General features: G+C 47.1%; 1 protein-coding gene across 1 annotated transcript; it reads left to right on the top strand.

Moving 5' to 3' along the window:
- Nucleotides 1-6,479: 6,479 nt before the first annotated feature.
- LOC144165355 (sentrin-specific protease 8-like) lies at nucleotides 6,480-23,762 on the top strand. The gene is made up of 2 exons (XM_077695455.1): nucleotides 6,480-7,062; nucleotides 23,650-23,762. Exons 1-2 carry the CDS (start codon nucleotides 6,480-6,482, stop codon nucleotides 23,760-23,762), a joined length of 696 nt encoding a protein of 231 aa, XP_077551581.1.
- Nucleotides 23,763-24,698: the final 936 nt, after the last annotated feature.

Genomic DNA, 24,698 nt, shown 5'->3' with positions numbered 1-24,698 from the left:
TCCAAGGACAACAGGAACACATACAGAGGTCCCTACACAATTCGCAGTTAATTAGGAACGCACTGGTACAGATTTAGTGATCGCAATATACAGAATTTATCCAAGATATTTGCGAATGCCGAACAGAATTTTACTGATTGGGAGCCGTCATCTTCAGCCTGCAGGGCGTATGATTTTTTATTTTGTCAGTTGAATGTGTAAAACAAATTGTACATTTGTTTGTACACCCCGTATTCCCTAATATAATTATCGAAATTGTTTCTTTCGCTTTATCCACATTTTTGTAGAAAAGCAGGGCGTTACGCAGTTCGTTCATTTTCGCTAATTTAACCTTATTTTAACATTCCTTTGCACACTTTTTTACTTTATGCTTCTATTGGAGGGGGAGGTGTATGATGCATATTTTGAAACTTGTGAGAGCATTTTTGTAAACTTTTGTGGTTGCCGTGCAGTAAACAATGGCAGCAGTTTGTGTTTTTATACAGGGTACTATTGGAACTGACGTACAAAGTATACGCGTTGCTCATTCCCAAACTGGTATTAAGTGGAAGACTATCTCTCCTTCAGTTTCCAGAATGTCAACCTTGAGAATCAATTACTACAGAGTCCACTGATTTTGCATTTTACCCTGCCCTATTTCCCTGAATTATGCCAATAGAGCGTTATATTTGTAGGTGTGTTACTTGATGATTAATAAACTGAGCGCTGTATTTTTTATACAATCTCACGCCTACACCTCAAAGTCGATATATGCCTTTACACCTGCCTAGCCTCGAATGAAGTGATCCGCATGGAGGTGATGTCCCCAAATGATATTCAAAGAACTATATTCTTAAACAGGACGAGAGGCTGCAGCATACAAGAGAAATTTGGTAAATAATCTTTCTTAGAACGTCGGTTACTAAAAAGAACATCCGCAAACCCCGGGTTATGTATTGAATAAGGGCTCTCGTTTGCCAATATCAAGGCAAGACGATAAAGGAAGTAGTGATCACCTTTGCATGCAGTAACGCTAGATGCAAACCGACCCCATTATTAGCGAATAATTGAGGCGGACGTCTTCCACTACTGCATGAATTTTTTAAGGGAAATGCAATATGAGCTAACCCCCGCCGCAGTTCTGTGGGGTAGTGCCAACTTCTGCCGTCCTGCAATACATAAGCATAACAAGGATTACAAAAATTACCTACAACAAAATCATCACACCGTTCGCAATTCCCGCCACCAGCTTGGACAAAAATTGCTCCCGATGATCCGTTCAGTGAGTTACTACTCCACTTCTCGCTTTCTTATCAATAACGGGAGGCTTTGCGAATTTCATGTCGCGCTTGCTTCATAAAAGTTTGTTCTTAACACTACTACTCTTTTTTATTAGTGATGAGTTTTTTTGTAAGGAGTTTCGCATTCCTTTGTTGGTATGCTACGCAGACATGCACCTATAAATGTGGCGATATAGAGCATTTCTTCCCCGGCGTCATACATTCCCTATCTCCGATTGTGTTCTAATTTTCCCCTCAATTCCTTCCGGTTGGTGACCATTATTGCTATACTCAGTTTCATAAGAAATACGGTAAGAAAGGCGGCAAATATTTCGTCATTTTTTATTACCGTATTTACCCGATTCTAACGAGCACTTTTTTTCCGAAAAATAGGCTTAAAAATCGCATGCGCGTTATAATCGGATACAAAACAGAAACTGCCGAAACATCGAAAATTTCGTCTCACCCATCGCCATCGCCATCTCAAGATGGCGCCAAAGCTTTTAGCAACGATTTTCCGGACGCAGCAAGCCTAGGCGTCTAGGTTTTTCTATCGGCGTTCACACCAATCGTCAAATCGTCTCACTTGCGCGCTTGATAACAGCAATGGCAGAAGCGGCTCCCACGCGTTCAAAACGAGCGGTCGGCTGAAGCGTGCACCTCTGGAGAAGCTCTCGGGACGGGCGTGCGAGGCGTGGGCCATGATCCCATTGACCATGGTTCAACGTTCGTTCAGAAGTGTGGCATCGCGAACGCGCTTGAAGGCACCGAGGACGAGATGTTGTGGTCAGCGGAGAGCGACGAGGAGTGAGATGAGTGAGATTACTTCGGGAAATAAACCGCCCGTTTCACTCGCATTCTTTTGTCTGGGTCACAAAGTCCCGTGCGCGTTACAATCAGAGGTGCAAGGTTTTCGGTTTTTTGCCAGGAAAATCGTGTGCGCGTTAGAATCGGGGGCGCGTTAGAATCGGGTAAATACGGTATTTAAAACATGGAAGTGTCAGCGCAGTAATATGTGTATTGGCTACGTTACGCGGCGTCTAGGCTGTCTGCGTTTAAAATCAATGCTCAGTATATAAAGGCGACAAGCTTTCCTTTCGCGATCTGTTGTACTGCTTCTATGAATCCCTGCAGTAGGCGATTGAATGTGCCTGCTCTAGCCTGACCATTTACTTTGTGCCGTGAATGAAGAAAAAATAAAATAAAACAGACTACATGCCTGTTTTCTCCTTGTAGAGTTTTTTTATTTGGTGAGATTTACAAGGGGCACTGTATTTATCAAGTGGCAATTGCTTTCTAATGTTCTCCAAGAGGCATGTCATAAGTGAGCGCTTGGTTTACTGCGTCAATTAACTGCAAGAGGGAATATCTAGAATAGACTCCATGACATTTGTAGGAGAGGAACACATACACAAATATGGAAGAGATAGGACATGAATAAACAAAATTAGGTGACAAAGTAAACACCAGGAAGAAAAGTAGTTCGTGAAAAAAACCAGAAAAACGCCAGTTTAAAGGCTGTGGGTGTATTGTAGAAGGCTTAGTGATTTTTTCCACATTTCTGTCACTATCGACAGACTGGCAAATGACTGAGTGTGTCGTGTGGGCAGTCAGCTCCCTTTGTAAAATAATGTTGCCCGGTGTTATCGCATTACAAGAACGGTTTTAGCCTGCAGAACGTCCGGCACTTTCTGCTTGAAATATATGTTTCAGGAACGGGTGCTCAGTTTATAGACCTTATGCAAAAACTGGCGCCCTCTTGCGGGAAACGCGTGCGCTTCCGCCGTGTTGGGGGATTCCCGGATCTCCTGATATCGCTGTGTATATGACCGGCCGAGGTTAGGGACGCGCACGCCGCCATTTAACGTTGTCTAATATGCCCAAATACCGACGTGCAACTTTCTGTGCAGAAAGATGATACAAGGACGACCACGGAAATAGCGTACACATCTTTTTTTATTTCTGAACGGAAGCATGACTCGAGCCCAGCGTGAAGTCGCTTGCGGGTGTCGACTTCTCTTCGTGCAGTAATATTAGAGCTAGATCGCGTGCATGGTCACGACGAATAATATGTGCAGGACTAAAAAGGCCCCAAAGTGAGCTATTTTCTAGCCCTGTATTTGCCGCGGAGCACTCCTACCTGCTGGTAGTTAAGGCGCACTGCATCGGTCAGGTCATACTTTATTGTACGGATAGAGTTTTGAGTCTGCCGTGCCTGCTTTGCGCGCCTGCGTTATCTTTTTATTCTGGACGTTCGGTAGGCTTTTATGGAAGTACTGCGCATTCTTTCGTTTGCCAGACGTTACAGGAAATAAGAGATCTGCGAGAGTTGCTACCTTCACGTAGCGCCATGAGTAGCGCAAAACGTACGTAGTAATTCCGTGCATCGGTCATTTACTTGTCGTCGCCTGCTGTTAGACCGTAGCCTATTTTCCTAAAATCAAATTTTTCGAGCGGAATTTTCTAAGCGGCAGTCTGCACCCAGTTTTGTTGTCCACGGCGCGAGCAAAGGACGCTCAGCGGTCGCAGCGAGGCACGCTATCACGAGCACTCGGCATTTTCTCGCTCTTTATGGTTTTCGCAGTTTTTTTTTTCCTAAGGCTTTGGCGTGTGCTGGGGACGCTCGGCGGTCGCCTCGAGGCACACGCTCACCAGCACTCGGCAATTTATTGGAGATTTAATTATTCATTGGAAATTTATTGGTAATTTATTGGCAATGTTTAATGCGTTACACACCACACACGTTACGGACTACACATTACGGCCAGCTACAACAGCTCCGCTGTTAAAAAATGCCAGGTGTGCAATTTATTTTGTTAAGTGTTTTTTTTTTCTTTTGCAGGTTTCCTCTGCGTTCCAGAGGACCCTTAGCGTACAGGTATATCGCCAGTGCCCCCCCTCCCCCATTTCAACCTCAGGATAGGCCGCAAGTTTCGAAGCGTTTCAGGAATGACCTCTGAGAAACCCGCAGGATGCGAACAAACACGAATATTCTTTCAATGTTTGCGTTCTCAAAGCAAAATAAAAAAAGATGGAGAAGAAACGCGACAGCCTCCAACAGCTTCCCTGCCGGTGCCTCCTTGACTGCTTTTTCGATGCATAATGCCTATTTACAAAGTCGCCCGCCTATGTGGGCAACCGACAAAGGTCCACAGATCACCCGTCGCTCATTTTGCTGCGCCTAAAGCTGAATATAAAAGGAACTCCAAGCCGAGAAAGCCCCCTCACATGCTCCGTACCAAGCAATCGCGCGACCACCATCCCCCAACATAGCGTCGCGAGCTCGTTTCGTTTTTCTTCCGGCAGATGGCGGCACTTTTGCATTAGGTATATTGTCGGCTCCAGAAATGGCACATTTGTGGAGGCTATCCGTTGCAGTAAAGGTGCATGAGAAGTGCCTAAATTTAGAACAAACAAACACAATAATTATGGCAACAAAAGACCAGTGGGGAATAACCATATTTATTACTGCAGCGCGTAATTAGCGATACTACATGGATTGAGTAAAAAAGTTAAAAAAAGGAAGTTGGTTCAGTTGAATATTCTGGTGCATCAATGTGCATCATCAAGATACACTACCATATTACAGGATGCCTAGCGGGGGAAATGACTAATCTTCATGACCAGGCGGCCTGAGGGCCTAAACACAGTACGATTAACTCACACCCTCAAAAACAAGACGTCGCATGTTCTAGATGAGACTCAAGAGAGATAGCAAGGGCGTGAGCGAAATAAATATTGAGAGACACAAAAGGTACCACACTTCTTAAATTTTGTTGAAACTGCATAACCTGCTTACCAGATCTGTAAACACTTAATTATTTCGGAACATAATTGTTTGTTTACATATACACATTTTCTAGATATCCGCAAATACACATTACAAAAATTAACGTTCTGAAAATGACACAAAAATTGAGGAAGATGCAGAATTCTAGTATAGCCAGAATTGGAACATGCGCGATTTTTCGCGCCTTACTGATTGTCCTGGCATAAAGAGAAGCAGGTTTTTTTAATCTTCCATAAAGCTAATCAGATGCGCATCATAACGTTTTTTCCTGCTTTTCGAGTCACATGGGCGCCCTAAACATGCTTCTTACTACAACAGGCGCATTGGCTGCCGGTTTCTCCGCCGATTTAGAAGCTACTTTGAATACAAAGACTTCGTTCCAGACTCCCACTGTTAATAGTTTGTTTATAGTTAACCTCTTTAGAGAACAGAATCGTGGGTGTACTGGCGCCGTACCTCGTCAATACTGGGCGCCAATCACTCACACTCACACAGGAAAATATATTTTGCCCCACGCACTCACTCACACTCACGCTCACTACGTAGGCTCCACCATTCGCACACCGCGCGCATGCTCACCAGTCGCCGTGACCACTTACACTCACAATCACACTCACCGCTCGCCCTCACCACTCGCACTCACTCACGCTCACGCTCACGCTCACCACTCGCCATTACAACTCGCTCCCACTGACGCTCACCATTCGCTGTCGCCGCTCGTACTCACTCACGCACGCGCCCATCACTCGTCGTCTCCCCTAGCACGTGATTGTGTGCAGCAGACCCTCCATGAGCATGAAACCGAACAGTATTAGTTTATTACGGCCTTAGAAGGCCATCCAAATCATATTGCAATATCGACCCGCCAACAGAATACTAATTTTAGGGTGCCCCATAGCTGGAGCTCAGTGACGACCTATTTCCGAAGCTAAAAGCAACTGCGCCATTAACAACCATCACAGCGAGCGACTCCTGCGAAAAATACCCAACAGCTAGTAAAAGCGCAATAGTTGTACTCAACGCAGTAAGCCCGTCAAATGGACCCAGTAGCGCGAGTGCATTTGCAAGTGGTGAGCGAGGCTGACGGCGAGTGGCGCTCGCACTCACCAGTGGTGAGCGGGGCGCCCCGCGAGTTGCTCTTGCTCTCACGAGTGGTGAGTGGGGCTCGCCGCGAGTGGCCCTCGCATGCGCGAGTGGTGAGCTGGGCGCACCGCCCGTAGGGCTCCCTCTCACATGCACTCACACTCACCGGTCGAAAACGATGGCGAGGCTCACTTACCACTCTCTCGTGAGTGGTGAGTGGGATGTGTGTGAGTGCACTCGTCAGTGAGCCTGCCGACCTATGACTGGCGCATTGAGAAACAACGAGGAACTGGTGTTCAAAGCTCCCACTATCATTTTTGTTTTGCAGATGATGTAAAGGCAATGTGATGGCTTCGGGAGCCGGTGCAAGATTCAGCTACCACGACGCGACAATCCGGGAAGCGGACGTAGAGCTCCTTGACGAACCTAACTGGGTGAACGACAACCTCATACTGTTCTGGATGCAGTACCTCGAACACGAAATTTACACATCTTGGCGCCAGTACATAGAGTTCGTTGGACCGACTGTCGTGCAGCTCGTCAAGCTGAAGGCAGCGCTTAACGTTCAACAGGAACTCAAGTCCCTGAAGCTGAACCAGAAGTCGCTGATCTTTCTTCCCGTTAATGACTCCGAAGAGATGGAGCAGCCCGGAGGAACACATTGGAGCCTTCTAGTTTTTGTGAGGTCGAGGTTCGCCTTCGAGCACTACGACTCCTTCAAGGGGCACAACTTCGGCCACGCAGAATCCATCGCTCGCGCGTTGGCGCCTCTGCTGGCGCTGAACGAAGTGCGCGTGATCGAGTGCGCCTGCTTGCAGCAGCGTAATGCCTATGACTGCGGCCTTCACGTAATGTACAATATCGAACAAATTTGTGCGGCCTACGTAACCACTCAGACGAGGCGACAAGTAATAACGTCGCTTACAGATCGTATGAATGAAAACAGAAAAAGGATAAAAATGTTGATCTTGGAGATGGGCGGGGAATTTTAAATTATGTTGGACGTTTTTCTACCCGGACTTCCTGCCAAAAAGCTGCGTGATCGCATTTTTCCGAAAGCACTAGTATAAAATGGTGCTTCCGTTATGTGGAAACACGTAGTAATTTCTCCTTATAGTGAATTTTGATGTGGACGTTATGTGAAATTTTCGGATCTTGAAGGTAAACAAAACTAGAGACATGCAATTAACTATCCAGAAAGCCTTATGCTCATTATCTCAATACAGCACGAAGCGATTTTGTTACGCTTTTCAGTGCGTGCGCTTATTTTGCTGTATCGTTACTTTTGAGATAATATACCAATGTCAAACGCATTCAGGATTGCGTGCTCTCGCAAATTGAAGACGCAGTTCTCTTCTATTCCTACTATACCTTTAAAGGTAACTAGGACCTATGGCGCACAAGCGACCCGAACATTATTATCATCTCAGCATGTGTCTCTTACTTCTTAATATCCTAGATAATACGTGCTAGAAATGAAGAAATGTCTCCGAGATGAATTGTTTAATTCTCACACGCACAGGTCCCTATTGTACAAAAGAAACTGTTGCAAATATAACACGTGCCTACTTAGAAAAAAAAGGTGCATGGATTCTGTTTCGCTTTATAAAATGAACCAAATATAAAATGGTGCGAATGTTTTTCAAAGCGTCATGCGCTCTTTAACATGTTCTGCTGACATTCTTACATAACAAAATTCAGAGCACTTTCAAGAATATCTTCTCGTGTTTACTGTCCACACGACTTTTCACCAAGGTTTTTCTCGGAGTGTTGAAAAGCAAAGTAGAAAGTGAACAAAATTTCTTACTGGTAACAAAATTGGTTTCATATCTTTATGCCGACGCAGTTAATGACTCAGTACCCATATATGCTGCCTAAACGCCGTGTGGATGCATCATGGCCAGGATTTCGGGACACGGCGTGGAGTTTCGAAAAACTGACACCACGTGGCGCAGCGACCTGGAGACACAATTCCTTCTCTCTTGTTCTCTCCCCCCCGCCCCGCGAGAAGCAGGGCCTTCACGCACGGTATAGCCGCTCGCGACGGTTTCCCAAAGTGGCCATCTTTTCGCCGTTGAAATTCACCGAACCAGGAAGGAAAAAAAAAAAAACAAGAGGGGAGTCCTCACAAAACGACCCCGCATGGGCTGAGGTTCCCCCGTGTGGACGAGGCTCGTTTATGGGCAGGGGAGAGCTTTTTTTCGCCTGCTTTTTCTCAGGGGAGGGCTTTTTTTCGCCGGACGCCTGCTTTTTTTCGTGGCGCTCGTGCCGCATTTTTCACTCGAAGGAAAGAGCCGGGTCAAATTTCCTTTCGACTTGTGAAACAATGTGCGTTAGTACGTATCGAGCAGGCTCGGGTCAACTGCAGCGGCGCTAATGAGTTAACTTTTGCCAGTGTTCGTCTTGTCGTCTGCTACGGACGCATCGTCTGCTCCCCGCGCCGCTCGACCAGCCCAGTGCCCTGGCTATTTCATGGGATGAAACGTGTTGTGGGGGGACGTCGGTTCCGAAAGTCTTTCAGGTCCCATGGGCCGCCTTTTCGACATTAAGGGGTCATCTGTTCAATTTGTCACAGGGCATTTTTATTTCTATCCGCTTTCTTGATACTGGTTCGCACTTGGCACATCCCAATCTTTTTTTTTTTTTTTGCTGTTGAGCAACTTGCACAAATTGCGTTGGCACATTGATTCGTACATTATAATTAATCAGGTGTCTAATATGTGGGACGTCTTCTGAAGGCGCATGCGATTAAACGGGACGAGCTTTTCTTTTTCTACTCGCTTTTGATTTGTACTCGCGAACATTGACACCCGAATTCAGGAAAATTATTTTTCCTATTCTAATATCTGCGTCGACAAATAATTTGCACAACAAAAACATTTTGCGTTATTGTTGCAAAGCACAAGCGGTAGAGCAAGATCATAATCTAGTATTTCGGGGTTCATAAAAAAACAAAAAGCAGATGCCTCAACCCTTACCTACTTTGCGTTAAGGTTTAGGTGCAAGTATACTAACATTATGAGTAACGAAAAACAAAGAAATACGCAATTAACGCGGCAGTGCCGAAACAAGCAGATGAGCATATGCAAGTCTTCGGCAAGTAAAAAAAAAAACACGTAATGAATGTTTTCTATTGCGTGGGACGCGTCCGCTGAACGGGCTTTCCAGTGCTTCCAAAGCTAAAAAAGACGGACGCCCGCCCTACGAGAACGCTTCTGCAAAGAGCACGTGCTGGATCGACTTGCACGCGCTAGCCCCTGAGGTAGCTTTGCTCAAGAAGAGAAAAGTGCTACTGAATGCGGGTAGGTTCTTCTATTCTTTTAGACGTGCACTAAAATATTTTAATACTCCCCGCCTCAACCACCGGCCAGTGTGCGACATCATCAGCGAATAATATTCTTGGACTAGCGCTCTTACGTGAAACGCCCTGTCCTTCATACTACCTGAAATGGGGTATACTACCGTACTGTAAGTAGTATTTTTATTTACAGTACGTTCCCCGGGAATGTGCCGAGTCATAGTCACGAGGAGAAGATAAGAAATTGGCTGCGTATCTGGTTGTTTTGTTGCAATTGTATACCATAGCCTTCGGCCGCCCCCACCTCGTAACATCCTCCCCTCTCCCCCTCACGCTGTTCTTCTCCCCATGCCTCCCCCATAATTAATGCAATTGAAGTTTGATGAATTAGATTCAATTTTCCCTCGTTTGCTTGGTTCGCGCACCACCTGTTGGGGCCTTTTCTTTCAATTGTTCTTGAAACAGCGCCTCGAAAACCTAACCCCGCCTGGGTTCCTGGCTTCTCTACCTACACTTCCAAGAGCTGCTGAGTTATTCGTGAACAATCACCTTGCCAATGCCAGTCATGCACCAGAAACTCTACGAAAAACGCGCCTGCCATCACACCACGTTGCCCACAGTGCCACTCCCTAACCAAAGCTGATCTGCACCACCTCATTTGGTTTTGCCCCAAATTAACGCGCTATAGAAATTTCTCTCCCCCCCCCCCCCCCAACGATCCCACCATAGCCATAGACCCTCACTCCATGGACACTCCCATGCTTCACAACATTGCTATATTCGCAGTCACAAGCGGTCTAGCACGAGCAGTATAGAACGGCCGGTCTGCTCCCCTTCCTTACCCATTCCTTTAATCCTATTCCCCCAACAGGCCTAGGGCCCGCCTTGCCCCAAATAAAGGTTTCTCTCTCTCACTCTTGAGGAGATATCTTTCGTTTATTGTTTACTTTTATCTGGCCTGTTTTTGACACCATATTTTACCGCATTTTTACTAAAACCAATCCCACGACTATTTTTGAATTAAACAACGCTGCAGCGGCCAGTTATGCACTAATGTTTTGCCTCAATTGTGCCTAATGCTTTTTTTAAAGACGATAGTCTTTCTTGGGCTACTTAAACGCGATTGATTGAATGGTAAATCGTTATTTGGCGAGAATGAAGCGCAGATGTTAGGGCGCCCGCCCGGTGGACGGCACCGGTTCAGCCACCGGTCCAAGAGTTATAATTATTGTTGAACGAGACGCTTATATACGCAAAACCGTTCCAAACTTCTAAAACTGCCAAGATTTGTCATACATGTCCCAATAATATAGCGCGAAGGAAACCCCAGGTACATTTGAGGCAAAATGTAAGTACATAACCGGGATTACGCGCGTTCTTTTAAATAAGAATAGACGTGGCCTTGGTTTTCACGATAGCAAATTAAAAAAAAAGGTGTTAAAGACAATGTTTTTACCAAAAAATACAAAAAGAAGCTGGCACCCGAGCCTCGAGCTCAAGCGCAACCCCAAGCCGAACAGTAGCAAAGGTTCCAACAAATGGCGTGCGAGCGTTGCGGCGCGGGAAAAGTGGATTTAATTCAGCTACCCTCCATCGCGTCAGACGTGCGAGGAGTGAGAAGGGGGGGAGGAGAATGTATGAAATGGCAGGGGCTGCAGAAGACTATCGCCTTTCGACGACATTTGCAGCGAAGCGAGAAGATACGCGGCCAAGTTTTTCTTATGAACACTATTGACACGTAGGAATATATGCACGCGGCCAGGTTCAGTAGCTTGGGACGGTTTTACCTATATATACTCCTTGTTCCAGCATTGTTTCATGTTTGGCCTGGTGGCTTAATCGAGTGACAGACGGACAGATAGACAGACAGAAAAGAAAAAATGACGATTGAGAGTGCACGTTCGGCAACTGGACACTAATGCTTTCTCATTCACTGTAGCATAAAAAAAAAGTGCTTAGGTGCCCGCGTAATTTACACCTAGGATAGAGAGCTGCAATGATTGTGTGTGGCACCGAAGGGCGCACAGAAAAGTCACAGTTCAGAAGCTTGGTGCGCAAGCTTAGCAATACACGTGTCTTTTTGGAAGTGCCTACGTTTGAGCAAGTTTTATTTGTTACAAGTCTTAATAAAACCACTTTATGCACCGGAACCGTTTCTTCAGCTCATGTACACAAAATTTCATTAGCGACAGCATAAAGCTTTGAGAGCTGCATAATTTGCCCCTTTCGACGGCAGTATAACATTATATGCGCCGTAACATCGTTAAATATCTCTTTCTGCGCAGATTAAAGGCGCCACACAAGGCGGCAAGAAGCTGCTCTTTTTGCGGCTTTCTGAACCCTCGCCCGCGCCCCTGGAAAAAAATAAGATACATAATAATTGGTATTGCCTAAAGGAGTTATTAAATAAAGCCCTAAAAAAGTCTCAAATTCTGAACGAAAACTTTCAAAGCATAAACACAAACGATGCAATTAGTGCGTAGACAGTCATCCACAACCTAATACACGCTCAAATAATAAGTTGCCGAAAGTTTCCCACAAATTAGCACACAAATACGTTCACGGAAAAGTTGGCGTACTAAAATGTCGGTGCACCGAAATGTCTGCACCGTAACATCCTGCATCGAAATGTCCCAGTACATGGAAATGTCCTAGACCTGTCTAAAATGGGCCGTTCATAGGCGTCTAAATAGTAGTGATTTAGAATCGCAAACATCAATTTCCAACATTGTGGTTAATTTCAGGTGCAGTTCGTATAATTCACGACACTTTAACTGAACAGTGTGCTGTATATGTATAATTGGTTCCAGTTCGGTTAAGCGCCATTGACATTTTCACGTATATGCATGCTTCTTACGGCGTCGTTTATACTTTTCATAGCCGTTTTTAACGCATATCAGTTTATAACTGGTGCTGTTCCGATGGATGCGCCTTGGAAGCATTGGAGCGCGGCCCCAATTTTATTATTTACAATGAACGAAATATCAAACAAATTCTCTAGAGCGCACACAAGAATGAGAAAATGCGCAAAACTTAAAGGCAACAAATATTGAACAAAAGCTGTGGGGAAAAACTGCAAAACTACGCCAATATACTGGGAATTTTTCAGAACGATGAAAAAGCAATTAAACTGGAACACACCTCTAATTAATATATTCCCTCTCGTAAAAAACGTTGGAATAGAAGTGGGTTGAATGGTAAATAAATTGAATAAAACAACAATTAAAACGAAAGAAACAAACAAACACTGGTGATTCTATAAACCGGCATTCGAGAAAAAACGACTTTTAATAAAACGGACGCCCTTTTCGATGTAACAGCGTTAAAAAAAACGGCGTTCGTTGAGCTCTTGGCAACCCCCCTTGCGCCATAATTTCAGTCTCAGAAACTTGAAGATGGTGCTTTATTTTTATTGATTTACTATTTATTTCATACTTCCAGCCTGAGCGCCAGGCCTTAGGCATGTGTGGGAATATATATATATACAGTAACAAGGACGGCATAATTAACTGTATACATAAGAAAAACACAATACAGAAAAAGAAGAGAAAACGCTAAACAGATTACCAATGCTTTCATACTAATCCGTATGTAAAAAAAGACAAAATGCATACCTGCGCGCAAACATATACGTTTTACACATTTTAACGCATCACTGCAGGAAACCATGACGATAACCAAGTTTCACATTTGACACCGTAGTAACATAGCGTTACTTGCCACCTCAGAAAAAAAAAAGAAAACTGAGAAGCAAAAACTGCACACAGTAGCGCGTGTGGAAACGTCGTAGGTCCTTCAGGCACAGTTCTTGTGCTAGAAAGTCTCCCGCACCCCCCAACCCCCCCCCCCGCAAAAAACACCAGGGTAGCACGCTTTGTTTGCTCTGCGCAGGCTAAAAATGAGGAGGTGGGGGGGAGGGGTTTAGGACAGTCAGCCAAACCTTTTCAGTGGCAGCAATTATCTCCCCCACTTCCTTGCGATAAACCAGGGGAGCAGGCCTTGTTCGTCCTCGCGCACACTACCGACTGCCTCTTTGTTACCCTCCCTGGTTCCGCTGAGGAGAGGCGAGTGTTCGGGTTGAGACGGTCCTCCTCTCCACTCCTTCCAGGGAAAAGGAGGGGGACGGGGGCGCCACGTAGCGTCAGTTTTTAAGTGCGAATGCACTTTATAAGCGACCCCAAACCATCCACCGCCGGCGGCGGCGGCGTCCGCAGTGCTCCTCTATATTTAAAAAAGAAACAGCATCCGGCGCCAGGTTTCGATCCGAGGACTTTGCGGCCGCAGCGCGACGCTCTACCGACCAAGCCACGGACACTTTTTTTTTTTTATTACCGGTTTCAGACATCACAAAAACGTGCTACAGATAACAAACGCTAGCTTTGCCTAAGCCAGCGTGTTATGTCTAAAAACGGGGCATAGACAACACTTTCTCTACTTCCTGCAGCCACTCGGGTGTACAAGGTTGACCCTTCCACATTTCTACAATGCGATGAACGCTTTCACAGAAATACTGCCTCGCGGGCCGTCCATCAACGTCCGAGTAACGAGCTGCCAATCGAGACCTCCATATTCCGTGGAGGACCAGCAACATCAATAGGTCGTAAGGCACTCCATTATCGTTTTCAACTGCCAGAAACCGTATACCATGAGGACCCAAGGGGAGTTCCTTTTTCAAAGTTCTCTGAAGTACATCCCACAAAAACACCGCATCCCAACAGTCCAAAAATACATGTTCAACAGTTTCCGGATTCTTGCATAGCCAGCAGTCTGCTCTCCAGGGCACGAACAAACCCTTCTCAAGCATCCACGTTTTAACCGGGAGCACACCAACATGAAGCTTAAAGAAAAACGTTTTAACACCCGGCGGAACAACCATTGCTTTTACACGTTTCAAAACATTTTGTCCTGGTCCACTTCGAAACATGGATCTGTACAGGGGCACAGGAAAGCAGATTTCAACGAGATCTTTCTACAACTTCTTCTTCGACACTGAAGTCAAATACTCCATGGAAAAACGCGGACACTGAAGTCAAATACTCCATGGAAAAACGCCAAGCCACGGACACGACGCTGATATCAGTGTTAGTGACGCGCCTTATATCTTTAACGCATTCAAACTACGTCGTCAGCGGCGTGCGTTGTCAACTCAGCGGCGTTATAGCGGCTTGATAACTGCGTGGTGTACACGTGATACTACAAACCCGATGGAAGAGATGGAAGAGAAGGCGGCGAGGCGGTGGGCTGCAGGGGCCGAGCGCAAGCGCCGCAAGCGGGCCGACAACCGCACTTTCACATTCTCCCCCTCGGGGAAATGCGGGAGAATTTTTTCGAAGTTTGTGGCAATACGCCTCACCCCGGCCATGAAAAGTGTTGCAGGGAACCTACACAAACAACGTTACAAGAAATCTACAATAAAGGGTTTGTAGCCCACAACCTGAAGTACTCAAACCCGGGAGTTGTTATTTCTATCTGTTTTCTGAGCGCCACAATTTTGTGTTAACTAGTGCGGAACGACCTGAAATCCAGCCTGTTCTCATAGGCCGCAGCAGAAAAAGTTTATACGGCCTGGGAACCTCGTACGTTAGTCGTACAAGCCCAATATTTTGCCACGGCGTACCGCTAGAGCTGTGCTACGTATATCCCGGAGGCGCGTTTTCTAGCTGTCTTCGTTATTAAACGGCGGCCGTCTCTTTTTTCTGCCCCTTTCAGTTACGCCCCGGACGGGCGGAGCGCCCGGGGAGAGGGCGCAGTCAGGTTTCCGCGGCACGTGTCCCGCAATCCTGGGGATTAGGAGTAAAATGACTTTTGAAATAGCGGACGGGGCCACGCTAGTAAAAGTAAAGGAGCCCTGAAAGAGGTTTTATCGATACAAGGGTGTTCACATTTTGAGGTAAATTAATGTCCTAGTATACATCTACAAAAATTTTATTTATTCGATGAGTATTAGTGGAGTTATTGCCAATCAAACATCGCACTTTCGCCCGCGCTGCAATTCCTCCTCCTTTCGTACATCTCCTTGCACCGCGTGAGCTTGACTGTCCATGCTGCCCCGCTTCTCGGTGACGTCTGCAAGAATGTCCGGTGGCGCGCGTCGTCTGCTGCGATATTCTGTGCCTCAGCATCTCTTTGAGACGGAGCCGTCTGACTTTCGGTGTTCCGTTTGGGCCGTTCTTCAACATTTTAAAACAATAGCCTTTCTTGGGATACTTAAACGCAGACATTTTAGTTTGTATTTGAAGACGTTTATTTGTCCATCGAAGCAGATACATAACATGCCTCGACGGAACTATGCTTCAGGTAAAAAATACACATTATAAAAGGGAAACACAAAAACAACAATAAAAAATGGCTGCCGCTGGCCTACCTACAAGTTGTAACAGTTTGCACCTCACAGGGCGCAACATAAAGAGAGTGGAAAGTTAAGTTGTCGAAAAACGCGAACACAACTTCAGGGTTGAAACACCACAAATGTTAGTAGAAGTGCTACAGTCTTACATCACAATAGATACACACATGTTAAAGTGAATACTGCAGATCACTATTTATTGTATTTATTCTTGTTAGAAGGCTAATATTTTGTCTTGTTTTGGTATGCTTACAACTCGGGCTGTTAACCTTAATGAAACAGTACGACCAACGTAGGAGGAACACCTCTTCCGCAGGCGGATCCTGCTCCGCTTCCAGGTGTTCGAACAGACGCGTGCGCATGCGCAGCAGCATTGGGAGCATAGCCTTGTGATGCCGGTACCGGAGGGCGGCGACATGACGGCGGCTCCATACAAGCAGGGCTCCCACACATTACAGAAATTTACTAGGGCATCACGATTTTCTTGCACTCCCATTGACGTACTTAAACATCCTAGACATCAATATCCAGAATGTCCTTGTTACAGAACACTGAAAGATTGCGTGTCGTAAAGTTTCATTTTATCCTGATTGAAGACACCGCACTGACGGTGTTACGCCTCACGCTGTCAAGCCGTCTCTAGCGGGCAGAGCACCCTAACCACGCTCCCACCCGAAATCTCTAATGTCCGCCGGGAAGACCGGAGAAGTAAGCTGTCTCAAGCGCGGCTTTTTTAGAGCGCGCTTTCTGCTTGACAATGAGTTCTGCCACAGCAAGTTGTTCGCAAGGTTTGTTTGGGGGAATGTCCCAAATTTCCAACTCTGGAATCTGTTGTAACAGTTCCCGAAAGCTTTTCGGGACGTAGGCGTAGCACTGCGGTGGTTCCTCTGCCAAGGGGCTAATGTAGGGTTCACTGTAAAGCACGCGTCCCGATGTGACCAGAAGAGTAGTTTAAAAAGCTGCTTCGTATGTAGTCCGCATTTCGCATCAGATGTACAAACCTACGCATTGCCACGACGCTACACATTATCGATATGCACGAGAGGGTGTATCCCCCTATGCTGGTTGGGAGCTGCATGAAAGCTTGAGCTACCCTCTCTGTTTTTCCTCTCTAAAAAAAAGAGAACATGATTTCGGGGGTGGGGGGGGGGGGGGGTATGCGCGCAACGTAATAAATAGAGAAAGAAACGCAGGCTTTAATTACGTAGCTCCGCTCCGTGAAGGACAGTTTAAATTGCACAGCCACCGACAGGCGCTTTTTGGCCTTCTTTACACTTCCCGTCCATGTCTTACGCGCCACCTCAACCGAGGAGTGGCACGTTGCACCAAGGACTTTGACGGAGGCGATACACTCCACTTCTGACGTGAAATCTTTGAATTGCAGTGCCGCGCCAGACATCTCGCTGTAGATGGAATAGAGGCGTGACAACGCGGTAAAGCTGCTGTCGTCCCGCAAAAACAGGGGCACATTGTCTGCACACGCCGACACTTTTACCTGCGCCTGCCCGGGAAGGGAAAAGCCGCATATGGCCTGGAAGTTTGCCAGGCGTCTAAGTAGAATGTCGATGACCAGGACAAAAAGTAGGGGAAGAGTGAGCACCCCTGCCTGACCGCGTGCTCAACTGGAAAAGGGGCACTAAGTTGTCCGTTTACATGGAGTCTGGAAGCAAGGCGATAGTACAAAAGGTTTCACCTCCTAATTACATTCACTGGAGAGCCGAAGCTGCGAAGAGCGGCCCCCAAGTAACGATGTTACATTCGACCAAAGTGGTTGGCTCGACCCCGAGGCACAAATCAGCCTTGACTACCTGTTCGAGTGGCAAATGCGAACAAGTCCACGATGAGAGAGGTTTTTCGGCCCCTGTACGCTACATGCCTGAGCGGACGCATTACGTGCGGCTACATTAGGTTGGAAAGGTGCCTTGAGATTATGGTGGCTATGATGGTATAATTTCTATTCAAAAATGTAATTAGCCTATATGCTCCCGGGTCTGACGGCTCCTCTCCTATTTAACCTATAAGGACGATGTGGCCCAATTTCAAAAGAAGCAGGGCACACCACGTGTGTAAAAACGGCGTTCACAATCTCTAGCAACGGGCCCCTGGGGCAAGAAAAGAAAGCTTTCGGAAAAATCAGGGGAATGCCGTCTGGCCCCGGGGCTGGATATTGGTTCATGCTTCTGACTGCATCCTACAGCTCCTTGTAAGAAAGCGGAGCGGTCAAATAGTAAGCTAAGGCACTAGGAACTTGGGGAAGTTCACTGTAAATGTTGCAAACATTGTCCTTGTAGCAGCGCGGAATGTCGGCAGCTGAAGGAGGCCAGAAAGCAGACGTGGAGCTTGTTTGCAGTTTCAAGACAAGTCTGTTTATTTTGCAAAGATGCGTACGGCGAGAGTTTCTCCCGACGAGGAGAAGAAGGGGGAACCCCCGCGTCCTTCTCAAAGTGGGAAGAAAAGGGCCCGCCGAGCGAGCGGACGGCAACGCCGCCAGGACTAACCTCAGGAGTCGGCTAAACAACGAGTTGTTCCCCGAAGGGCGGCCCTTGAAGAGGGCGGGGAGCAGGCGCCGGCGTCGCCAGTACGCGTCTTTCACAAAGGCCCACTGTCGACAGGCAGGCTGCAGGCCGTAGAGAAAGGAATGGTTGCGCGGCGGTGCGAAGCGACTTCCGCTACATCCTCAAATTCCGGGGAAGTTTCGCGTTCTCCTCCCGCCTTAAACAATTCCCGGAAGTGACGAGTGAACACCTCGCTTATGTCATCTAGACATGAGCTACCGGCGCTGTAAGGAAACACGACGTGGACTACGTGCGCTCGACCCACGTCGTCTGCCTAACCTGCCCAAATGTACATTAGTACTGACGGGTCTGACAAAGACCTGCCTTGCACGACTGACCGACCCGGTGCGCTCGACGACTGACGAAAAAGCCCGCCGTAGCACGCCCTCAACAGATCATCATAGTTTTGCGTGACAAATCTCATTTGCCCGCCCTGCTATCCTCCCGAAAGCCTCATCCAGTTCTCGTGAGAGGCGTGCCTTAAGTTTGCTCCCCAGCTCTATCTGCATCTCGCGTGAACTCGACTTCAAGCCTCCCCATTCGTTTCTCTGGGGCCCGGGTTCCAGCTGGTCCTGAGGAGAAGCAACGCTATCAGTATCCGCTAGCAGGCGGATGTCCATATGCCACATATCATGGCTGGATATGGCACGGCGTTGCACCAGCTTTGCGGAGACGGGAGATTGGTCGGAAATGTGAGGTGCGCCACTTTGAAAGGCCAGCGCCTTGCATCTTTGAAGGCATCGACTGAGTTCTGGGGGAAGGTAGAATTTGTCCAGCCGGCTGCCGGACGCTCCCCTTAAACATGGTGCAGCGAAAGTGCCGCCGTAGGTCTGCATCCCACCAACACTAAACCTACAAGGATTTCATTTCATTTCACTTTATTTCCTTAAAAACCCCATTGAAGGGGTATTGCACAGGGGTTGGAACATACATGAAAACGTGAAAGACATATTTTATTACAATGCAAGCTAATTTGTTACGGTGTTCAAAAAGATAGGACAGGTTATGGCGGTGATTTTCTAGAGAGGCCGTTCCAGTCCGTTGTTGCGCGAAAAAAGAATGAAGACAAAAAAGTGACGTTGAGCGTACGTGGGCGAGCAACTTGTTGCGGGTGATCGGTGCGATGGGAAGTGCATCCCGGAGGGACAATGTATGGTGGCCTGCCGAGTGAGCTGTAAAACAACTTGCGAAAAAGGCAAATACTAGAAATGCGGCGACGAGACGTAAGCAATGATGGGCCAGATTCTTTTTTCAGTGCCGATATGCTGACGTCATAAGAGTACTTTGAATGAATAATTCGTGTGGCTTGATTTTGAGGCTACTCGAGTTGAATGACGAGATATACTTGATGTGGGTACCAAATGGCTGATGCGTATTCTAACGTTGTCCTGACGAGAGATTGATAAGCTAGTAATTTGACATTGTTAGGGGCGTGACGCAAATGGTGTTTTCAGAACCCCAGTGTTTTGTTAGGAGATTCAATGATGTGCATAATATGCGTTGCCGAAGATAAATGGCTACAAACGGTTATTCCGAGATGTTGCTAGGAAGGAACTAGTTCGAGGTTCATGTCAGCAATTCGGTACGGGAATACAATCGGATTTCGACAGTAGAGGAAGGAAACAGTTTTACATTTGTTAGGGTTTAGTTCCATTAGCCAAAGGTTACACCATTCTTGAACGCTTCGAAATTCAGTTTGAAGAGACGTGTCATCGGAAACAGTGTTTATTTTACGATAAATAACGCAGTCGTCTGCAAAGATGCGCCTGTAAGAAGGTACATGCATTGGTGACTCATTATTGTAAATAAAAAACAGAAGTGGGCCCAGGACGAACCCTTGAGGGACACCTGAGGTTACCGGGGTTGAGTTAGAGATCTGATTTTTGACGGAAACTGATTGCGTACAGTTAGAAATTCTAATTCATGCTAACATGTCGGCATCTAAATGTAACGCCGCATGTTTTAGTAGTACACGCTCATGAGGAACTTTGTCAAATGCTTTTGCGAAATCGATGAAGATGGCGTCAGTCTAGAGGTTAGAGTCGAGGTTAATATGCAGGTCGTGAACAAACATAGCTAGCTGCGTTTCACACGAAAACCCCTTCCTAAAGCCATCCTGCACTGGATGAAAAAAATGGTTGGAATAAAGGAAGTTCATGATATGGTCGAGGATTTTGCATGGTGCGCTGGTTAATGGGATGGGGCGATAATTTAATGGGGGCTGTTTGTTACCTGATTTGTGGACTGGAACGACCTTTCCGTGCTTCCAATCTGGAGTCAGCATTCCTGTTGAAGCTGATTGTGAAAATAGTAGACACAGATATGCTGCACAGACATGTTTAGTATTTTTCAGTAGTTTGGACGTAATATTCTATACACCAGCTGAAGAAGAAATTTTGATTTTGTCTATCAGAGATGAATTTCGGCTGGGAAAAATGCCGTTGCTAGCATCGTACACTCAAAGTTCACATGAGGAATGGTAAATGACAACTCAGTTTCTTGGCTGAAAACTGAGGCGAAGGCGGAGTTAAACACGTGTGCACATTCCGCGTCACTTATGGCATCACCTGACTCATTAAATAGGGTAATTATGCGCGTGTCCTGTGGGGTTAGGACTTGCCAGAATTTTGGGGGGTTGTTTTTAAGCGTGTTCGATACATCAGAATGGAAAAAAATGAGTGTTTGGCGTCACGTAGGGCTTGCAGATAAGCAGATTCGGCTTTTTAAGTGCGAATGCACTTCTTAAGCGACCCTGAATCACGCGTCCACCGCCGTTCGTCCGTCCGCAGCCTAGCATTGGAGCTAGCTAGCGTGCCTAGCAACGGCGCCGGATTTCCGACGCCTGAGGGCGCTCGCGTAGCGCCTCCTCTCCCCCCTCGCCTACTCTCCAGCTCGCAACACCCTCTCTCGGCGCGCCAGCCAGGCCACAAAACTATATAAAAAAGTAACACCATCCGGCGCCCGCTTTCGATCCTAGGACGTTGCGGCCGCAGCGCGACGCTCTACCGACTAAGCCACGAAAGCCACGCTGACTTCAGAGTTAGGAACGCTCCTTATATCTTTAACGCATTCAAACTACGTCGTCAGCGGCGTTGCGTTGGCGACTCAGCGGCGTTATAGCGGCTTGATAACTGCGTGGTGTACACGTGATACTACAAACCGATGGAAGAGATGGAAGAGAAGGTGGCGAGGCGGTGGGCTGCGGGTGCCGAGCGCAAGCGCCGCAAGCGGGCCGACAACCGTGCATTCGCACTTTAGCATTCTCCCTCTCGGGGAAATGCGGGGGACTTTTTTTGTACTGGTTCCATGCATCAGGGGTGTTACGGTACTTGGCTGCGCGGAACGAGCGTTTTGTCTTGTTTTCTAATCGTTTGAATGCTTTAAGCAGGGTTGGGCGGAATGAAAATTAAGGTAATTTTGGAAATGTATTTACGAACCATTTCGTATAGTTTCTCTCACAAAATCTTCTAGTTTTCGGCTGCATTATGTTATGAAAGGGCAGTTTCAAAAGTGGAGTAAAAATTCGTTATTCCACAGTTAATTGCTTCATAATATTTTTATCATACAAAGAAATAGTTTTTTTTAGGTTCGGGACCAAAACGGGCTTAATTACGAAGTTAACATGAGTGACTATGATCACTGATTTCAGGAAGCTACGCAATAGAGGACACGCACTCGGGATGGCTTGGTTTTACAAGATATAGAATGTTTTGGAAGTTACGGGTAACGCGGGTTGGTTCTGCAAGAACGTGACGAACATTAAAGTTAAGGCATACATCAAAGACGTCGTTCAATTCCCTTGACGTAGCCTCTGGTGCCGGCTGGCTTGACCAATCGATATTAGGAAAATTAAAATCGCCATACAGAATTACATGCATGTTGGAATGTTTGGTCTATGGGTATTATTGATATTACAAGAGAAGTCTGGAGTACAGCAAGGGGCCTTTAGCAAACGCCTAGTAAACTGAGTGCGGTGTGGCATGGCATTTAAGCAACAGGATATCAAGGTCGGACACAATATTTATATACGAATTGGATATGTTGTGACTGACAGTGACAAGTACTCCTCCCGCCTTTATGCCCCTGCGATTGTTTCAAAACAGTCGAAAATTTAATAGGTCAGCGAGTACCTCACCGTCAGTCACTTAACTAGTAAGCCATGTTTACTTTAATATCAGAAGGTTGCTACCAGATGAAAAAACCCGATTAGAAATATTGTCACGTTTTGGAATATAGCTGCTTATGTTAGTAAAGATAAGAGAGAGCGATAAGTTTGATCGAGGGGCGGACCGAAGCCGGTGAGGCGCATTTTGATGACGGGGCAATTGCTCCAACTTTCCTTACCAGAGTCTCTGGAGAGGTCAAACACGTATGTTGGTACCAATGTGCAATGTTTTGAAGCGCAGAGAGTAGGACGTACCAAGTCTCCTAGTGCGCTCGAGCCGCGCAGCGTACTTCTGTGACTTGGCCCCCGAAGGTCTCGAACAGTATCTAAAATACAATTAAAATCACCCACAAAGCAAGTGGGCTAACTGTGGAGTAAGTTCACATCCAGTGATGGAAATAAACGTGTAGAAATATGACGCTTGCCGGCGCGTACACGTCTACAGCCCGTACTCGGCAAGAAAAAAGGTAAATCTGACCGCGATCGTGCGGCCGTCAAACTCAAAGGTGACATGCGATTTCTGGCGCAAATTGGCCGGTGACTATGATAATCCCTAAGGCGATACCTGGGTGAAGCTGTTGAGCTGTTTTGACTGCGGAATGCGTTGAGGCAAAGAGTTTCTGAAGGACGTATTTGCACAGTTACACAAACTTCATTTGCAGTGGCTAACGAATCACGTGCGCTGGTTGCCTCCCTGATTGTTCAGCACTCACTGGGGGCCCTGGCGTGGGCGGTGATGAGTCTCCACTCGGGCAGCTAGTATAGCTGCAGCGGCTGACGAAGAGCAGGACCGGTTGTTTCACTGGCAGTTCAGCACTCACTCCTGATGGCTGCACTGCGCTGAGGCAGAACTTGCTCCTGTGTTCTAGCAAGCTGCAAACAGAAGAGCGCAATGCTGGCGATGGTGACGACAAGAGACAAATGCCCTACAAGCGCAAATATTCCCAAAACATCAAGTCAAGAGGCGGAAGAAGTGCCCACAGTGGTGGCCATTACTAAATCCAACGCCGCTACAATCATCTCCGACTCACAGCAGGCTTGCAGAAGATACATGGCGGGGATGCTGACTCTAACAGCACACCGCCCCCTGAGCGCAAACCCCCAAACCGGAAGGTTGTGTTAGTATGGGCCCCGGCACACTCCTCTCTCACAGGTAACGATTTCGCCCACGAGAGGGCCTGCGCACTCGCCAACCAGGCCATGGAGGAGAGCCTGACCCCACCCCCGTTGTTTCCTACCGAGACATTACCCAGGCCTACCGTCTAGAACGAAGGATCATTTCACCACCACACCCCCAGTTAAGTAACCACGAAGGATCCACGCTTCGGCTGCTACAAACCAACACATTACCTCATCCGGTTTGAATTCAAACGCAATCGCCTAATCAGCATTCACCGCATTGCAAGTTCTGCGTAAAACAGGCTCCCTGTATCACATAAATTGGGAATGCAGTCAAAACCCAGACGTGCCACCTAAGCCAAACCTCGAGCACATGGAGACTGCGCTGCCCAGCGCACACCTCGCTGACCTTGTCATGCTGACGGAGAGGGCTCACCTTTAGAAGGCAGCGTTTGGACTTCTGGACTGAGAAGCCACTCCCACGCATAAATAAGCTAAATAAAAGTTTCTCTCTATATATATCTCTCTCGACGGCAGCTATGGTGAGCCTATGCTTCGGTGGCGCGAAGTGCGGCTCATCAAGGGGCCGCGAACTTTGTCTCACGAAGCGAACGTACATCATCATCACGCGCAAGCCACCCTCACGTTTTCACCAAGTGTCGCACCAACGATCGTCTCATGCGTGCATAGCATTATGCCCCCTCGGAGAAGCGTATTGGCCACCACGGCGAACCGCCCTAAACTCCCTAAACTCCCTAAACTCCCAATTGCCATTGCTCACTGGATGACACCGATGGTGACGCTCCTCAGCCCACAAAGGGCCGCCAAACGGCTGCACCCTAAAATATTACGCCAACTCCTCAGGGAGCTGAGTTCGACAATGTGACCCCTTTATGACTCGATTGAGCCACACTTCGAACTCTGTAAACTCTCGCCCTCTCCTCCGCTCGCTCTACCTCAGTCACAAAGGATGACCGGTGTCCTCCCACGTGGTAGCAGAAGTTTAATGTGCCATTCAGAACGGGGAACGCTCAGGGCAATGCCGAGACCTCAAATCGTAGACCTCAGCAAGAGAAGTGGCCC

Source organism: Haemaphysalis longicornis, unplaced genomic scaffold, assembly GCF_048455015.1.
Source record: "Haemaphysalis longicornis isolate Haplotype H1 unplaced genomic scaffold, Haemaphysalis longicornis Haplotype H1 scaffold_14, whole genome shotgun sequence".
Taxonomy (NCBI): domain Eukaryota; kingdom Metazoa; phylum Arthropoda; class Arachnida; order Ixodida; family Ixodidae; genus Haemaphysalis; species Haemaphysalis longicornis.
This window is presented reverse-complemented; position numbering and strand designations above follow the sequence as displayed.

Bases quoted from the DNA above. Each gene is read 5' to 3' on its own strand.
- LOC144165355 (XM_077695455.1), top strand. From the start codon at position 6,480: ATGGCTTCGGGAGCCGGTGCAAGATTCAGCTACCACGACGCGACAATC. The intron at 7,063-23,649 runs GTATGAATGAAA...CCTCTCTCACAG, and splicing joins AATAACGTCGCTTACAGATC to GTAACGATTTCGCCCACGAG.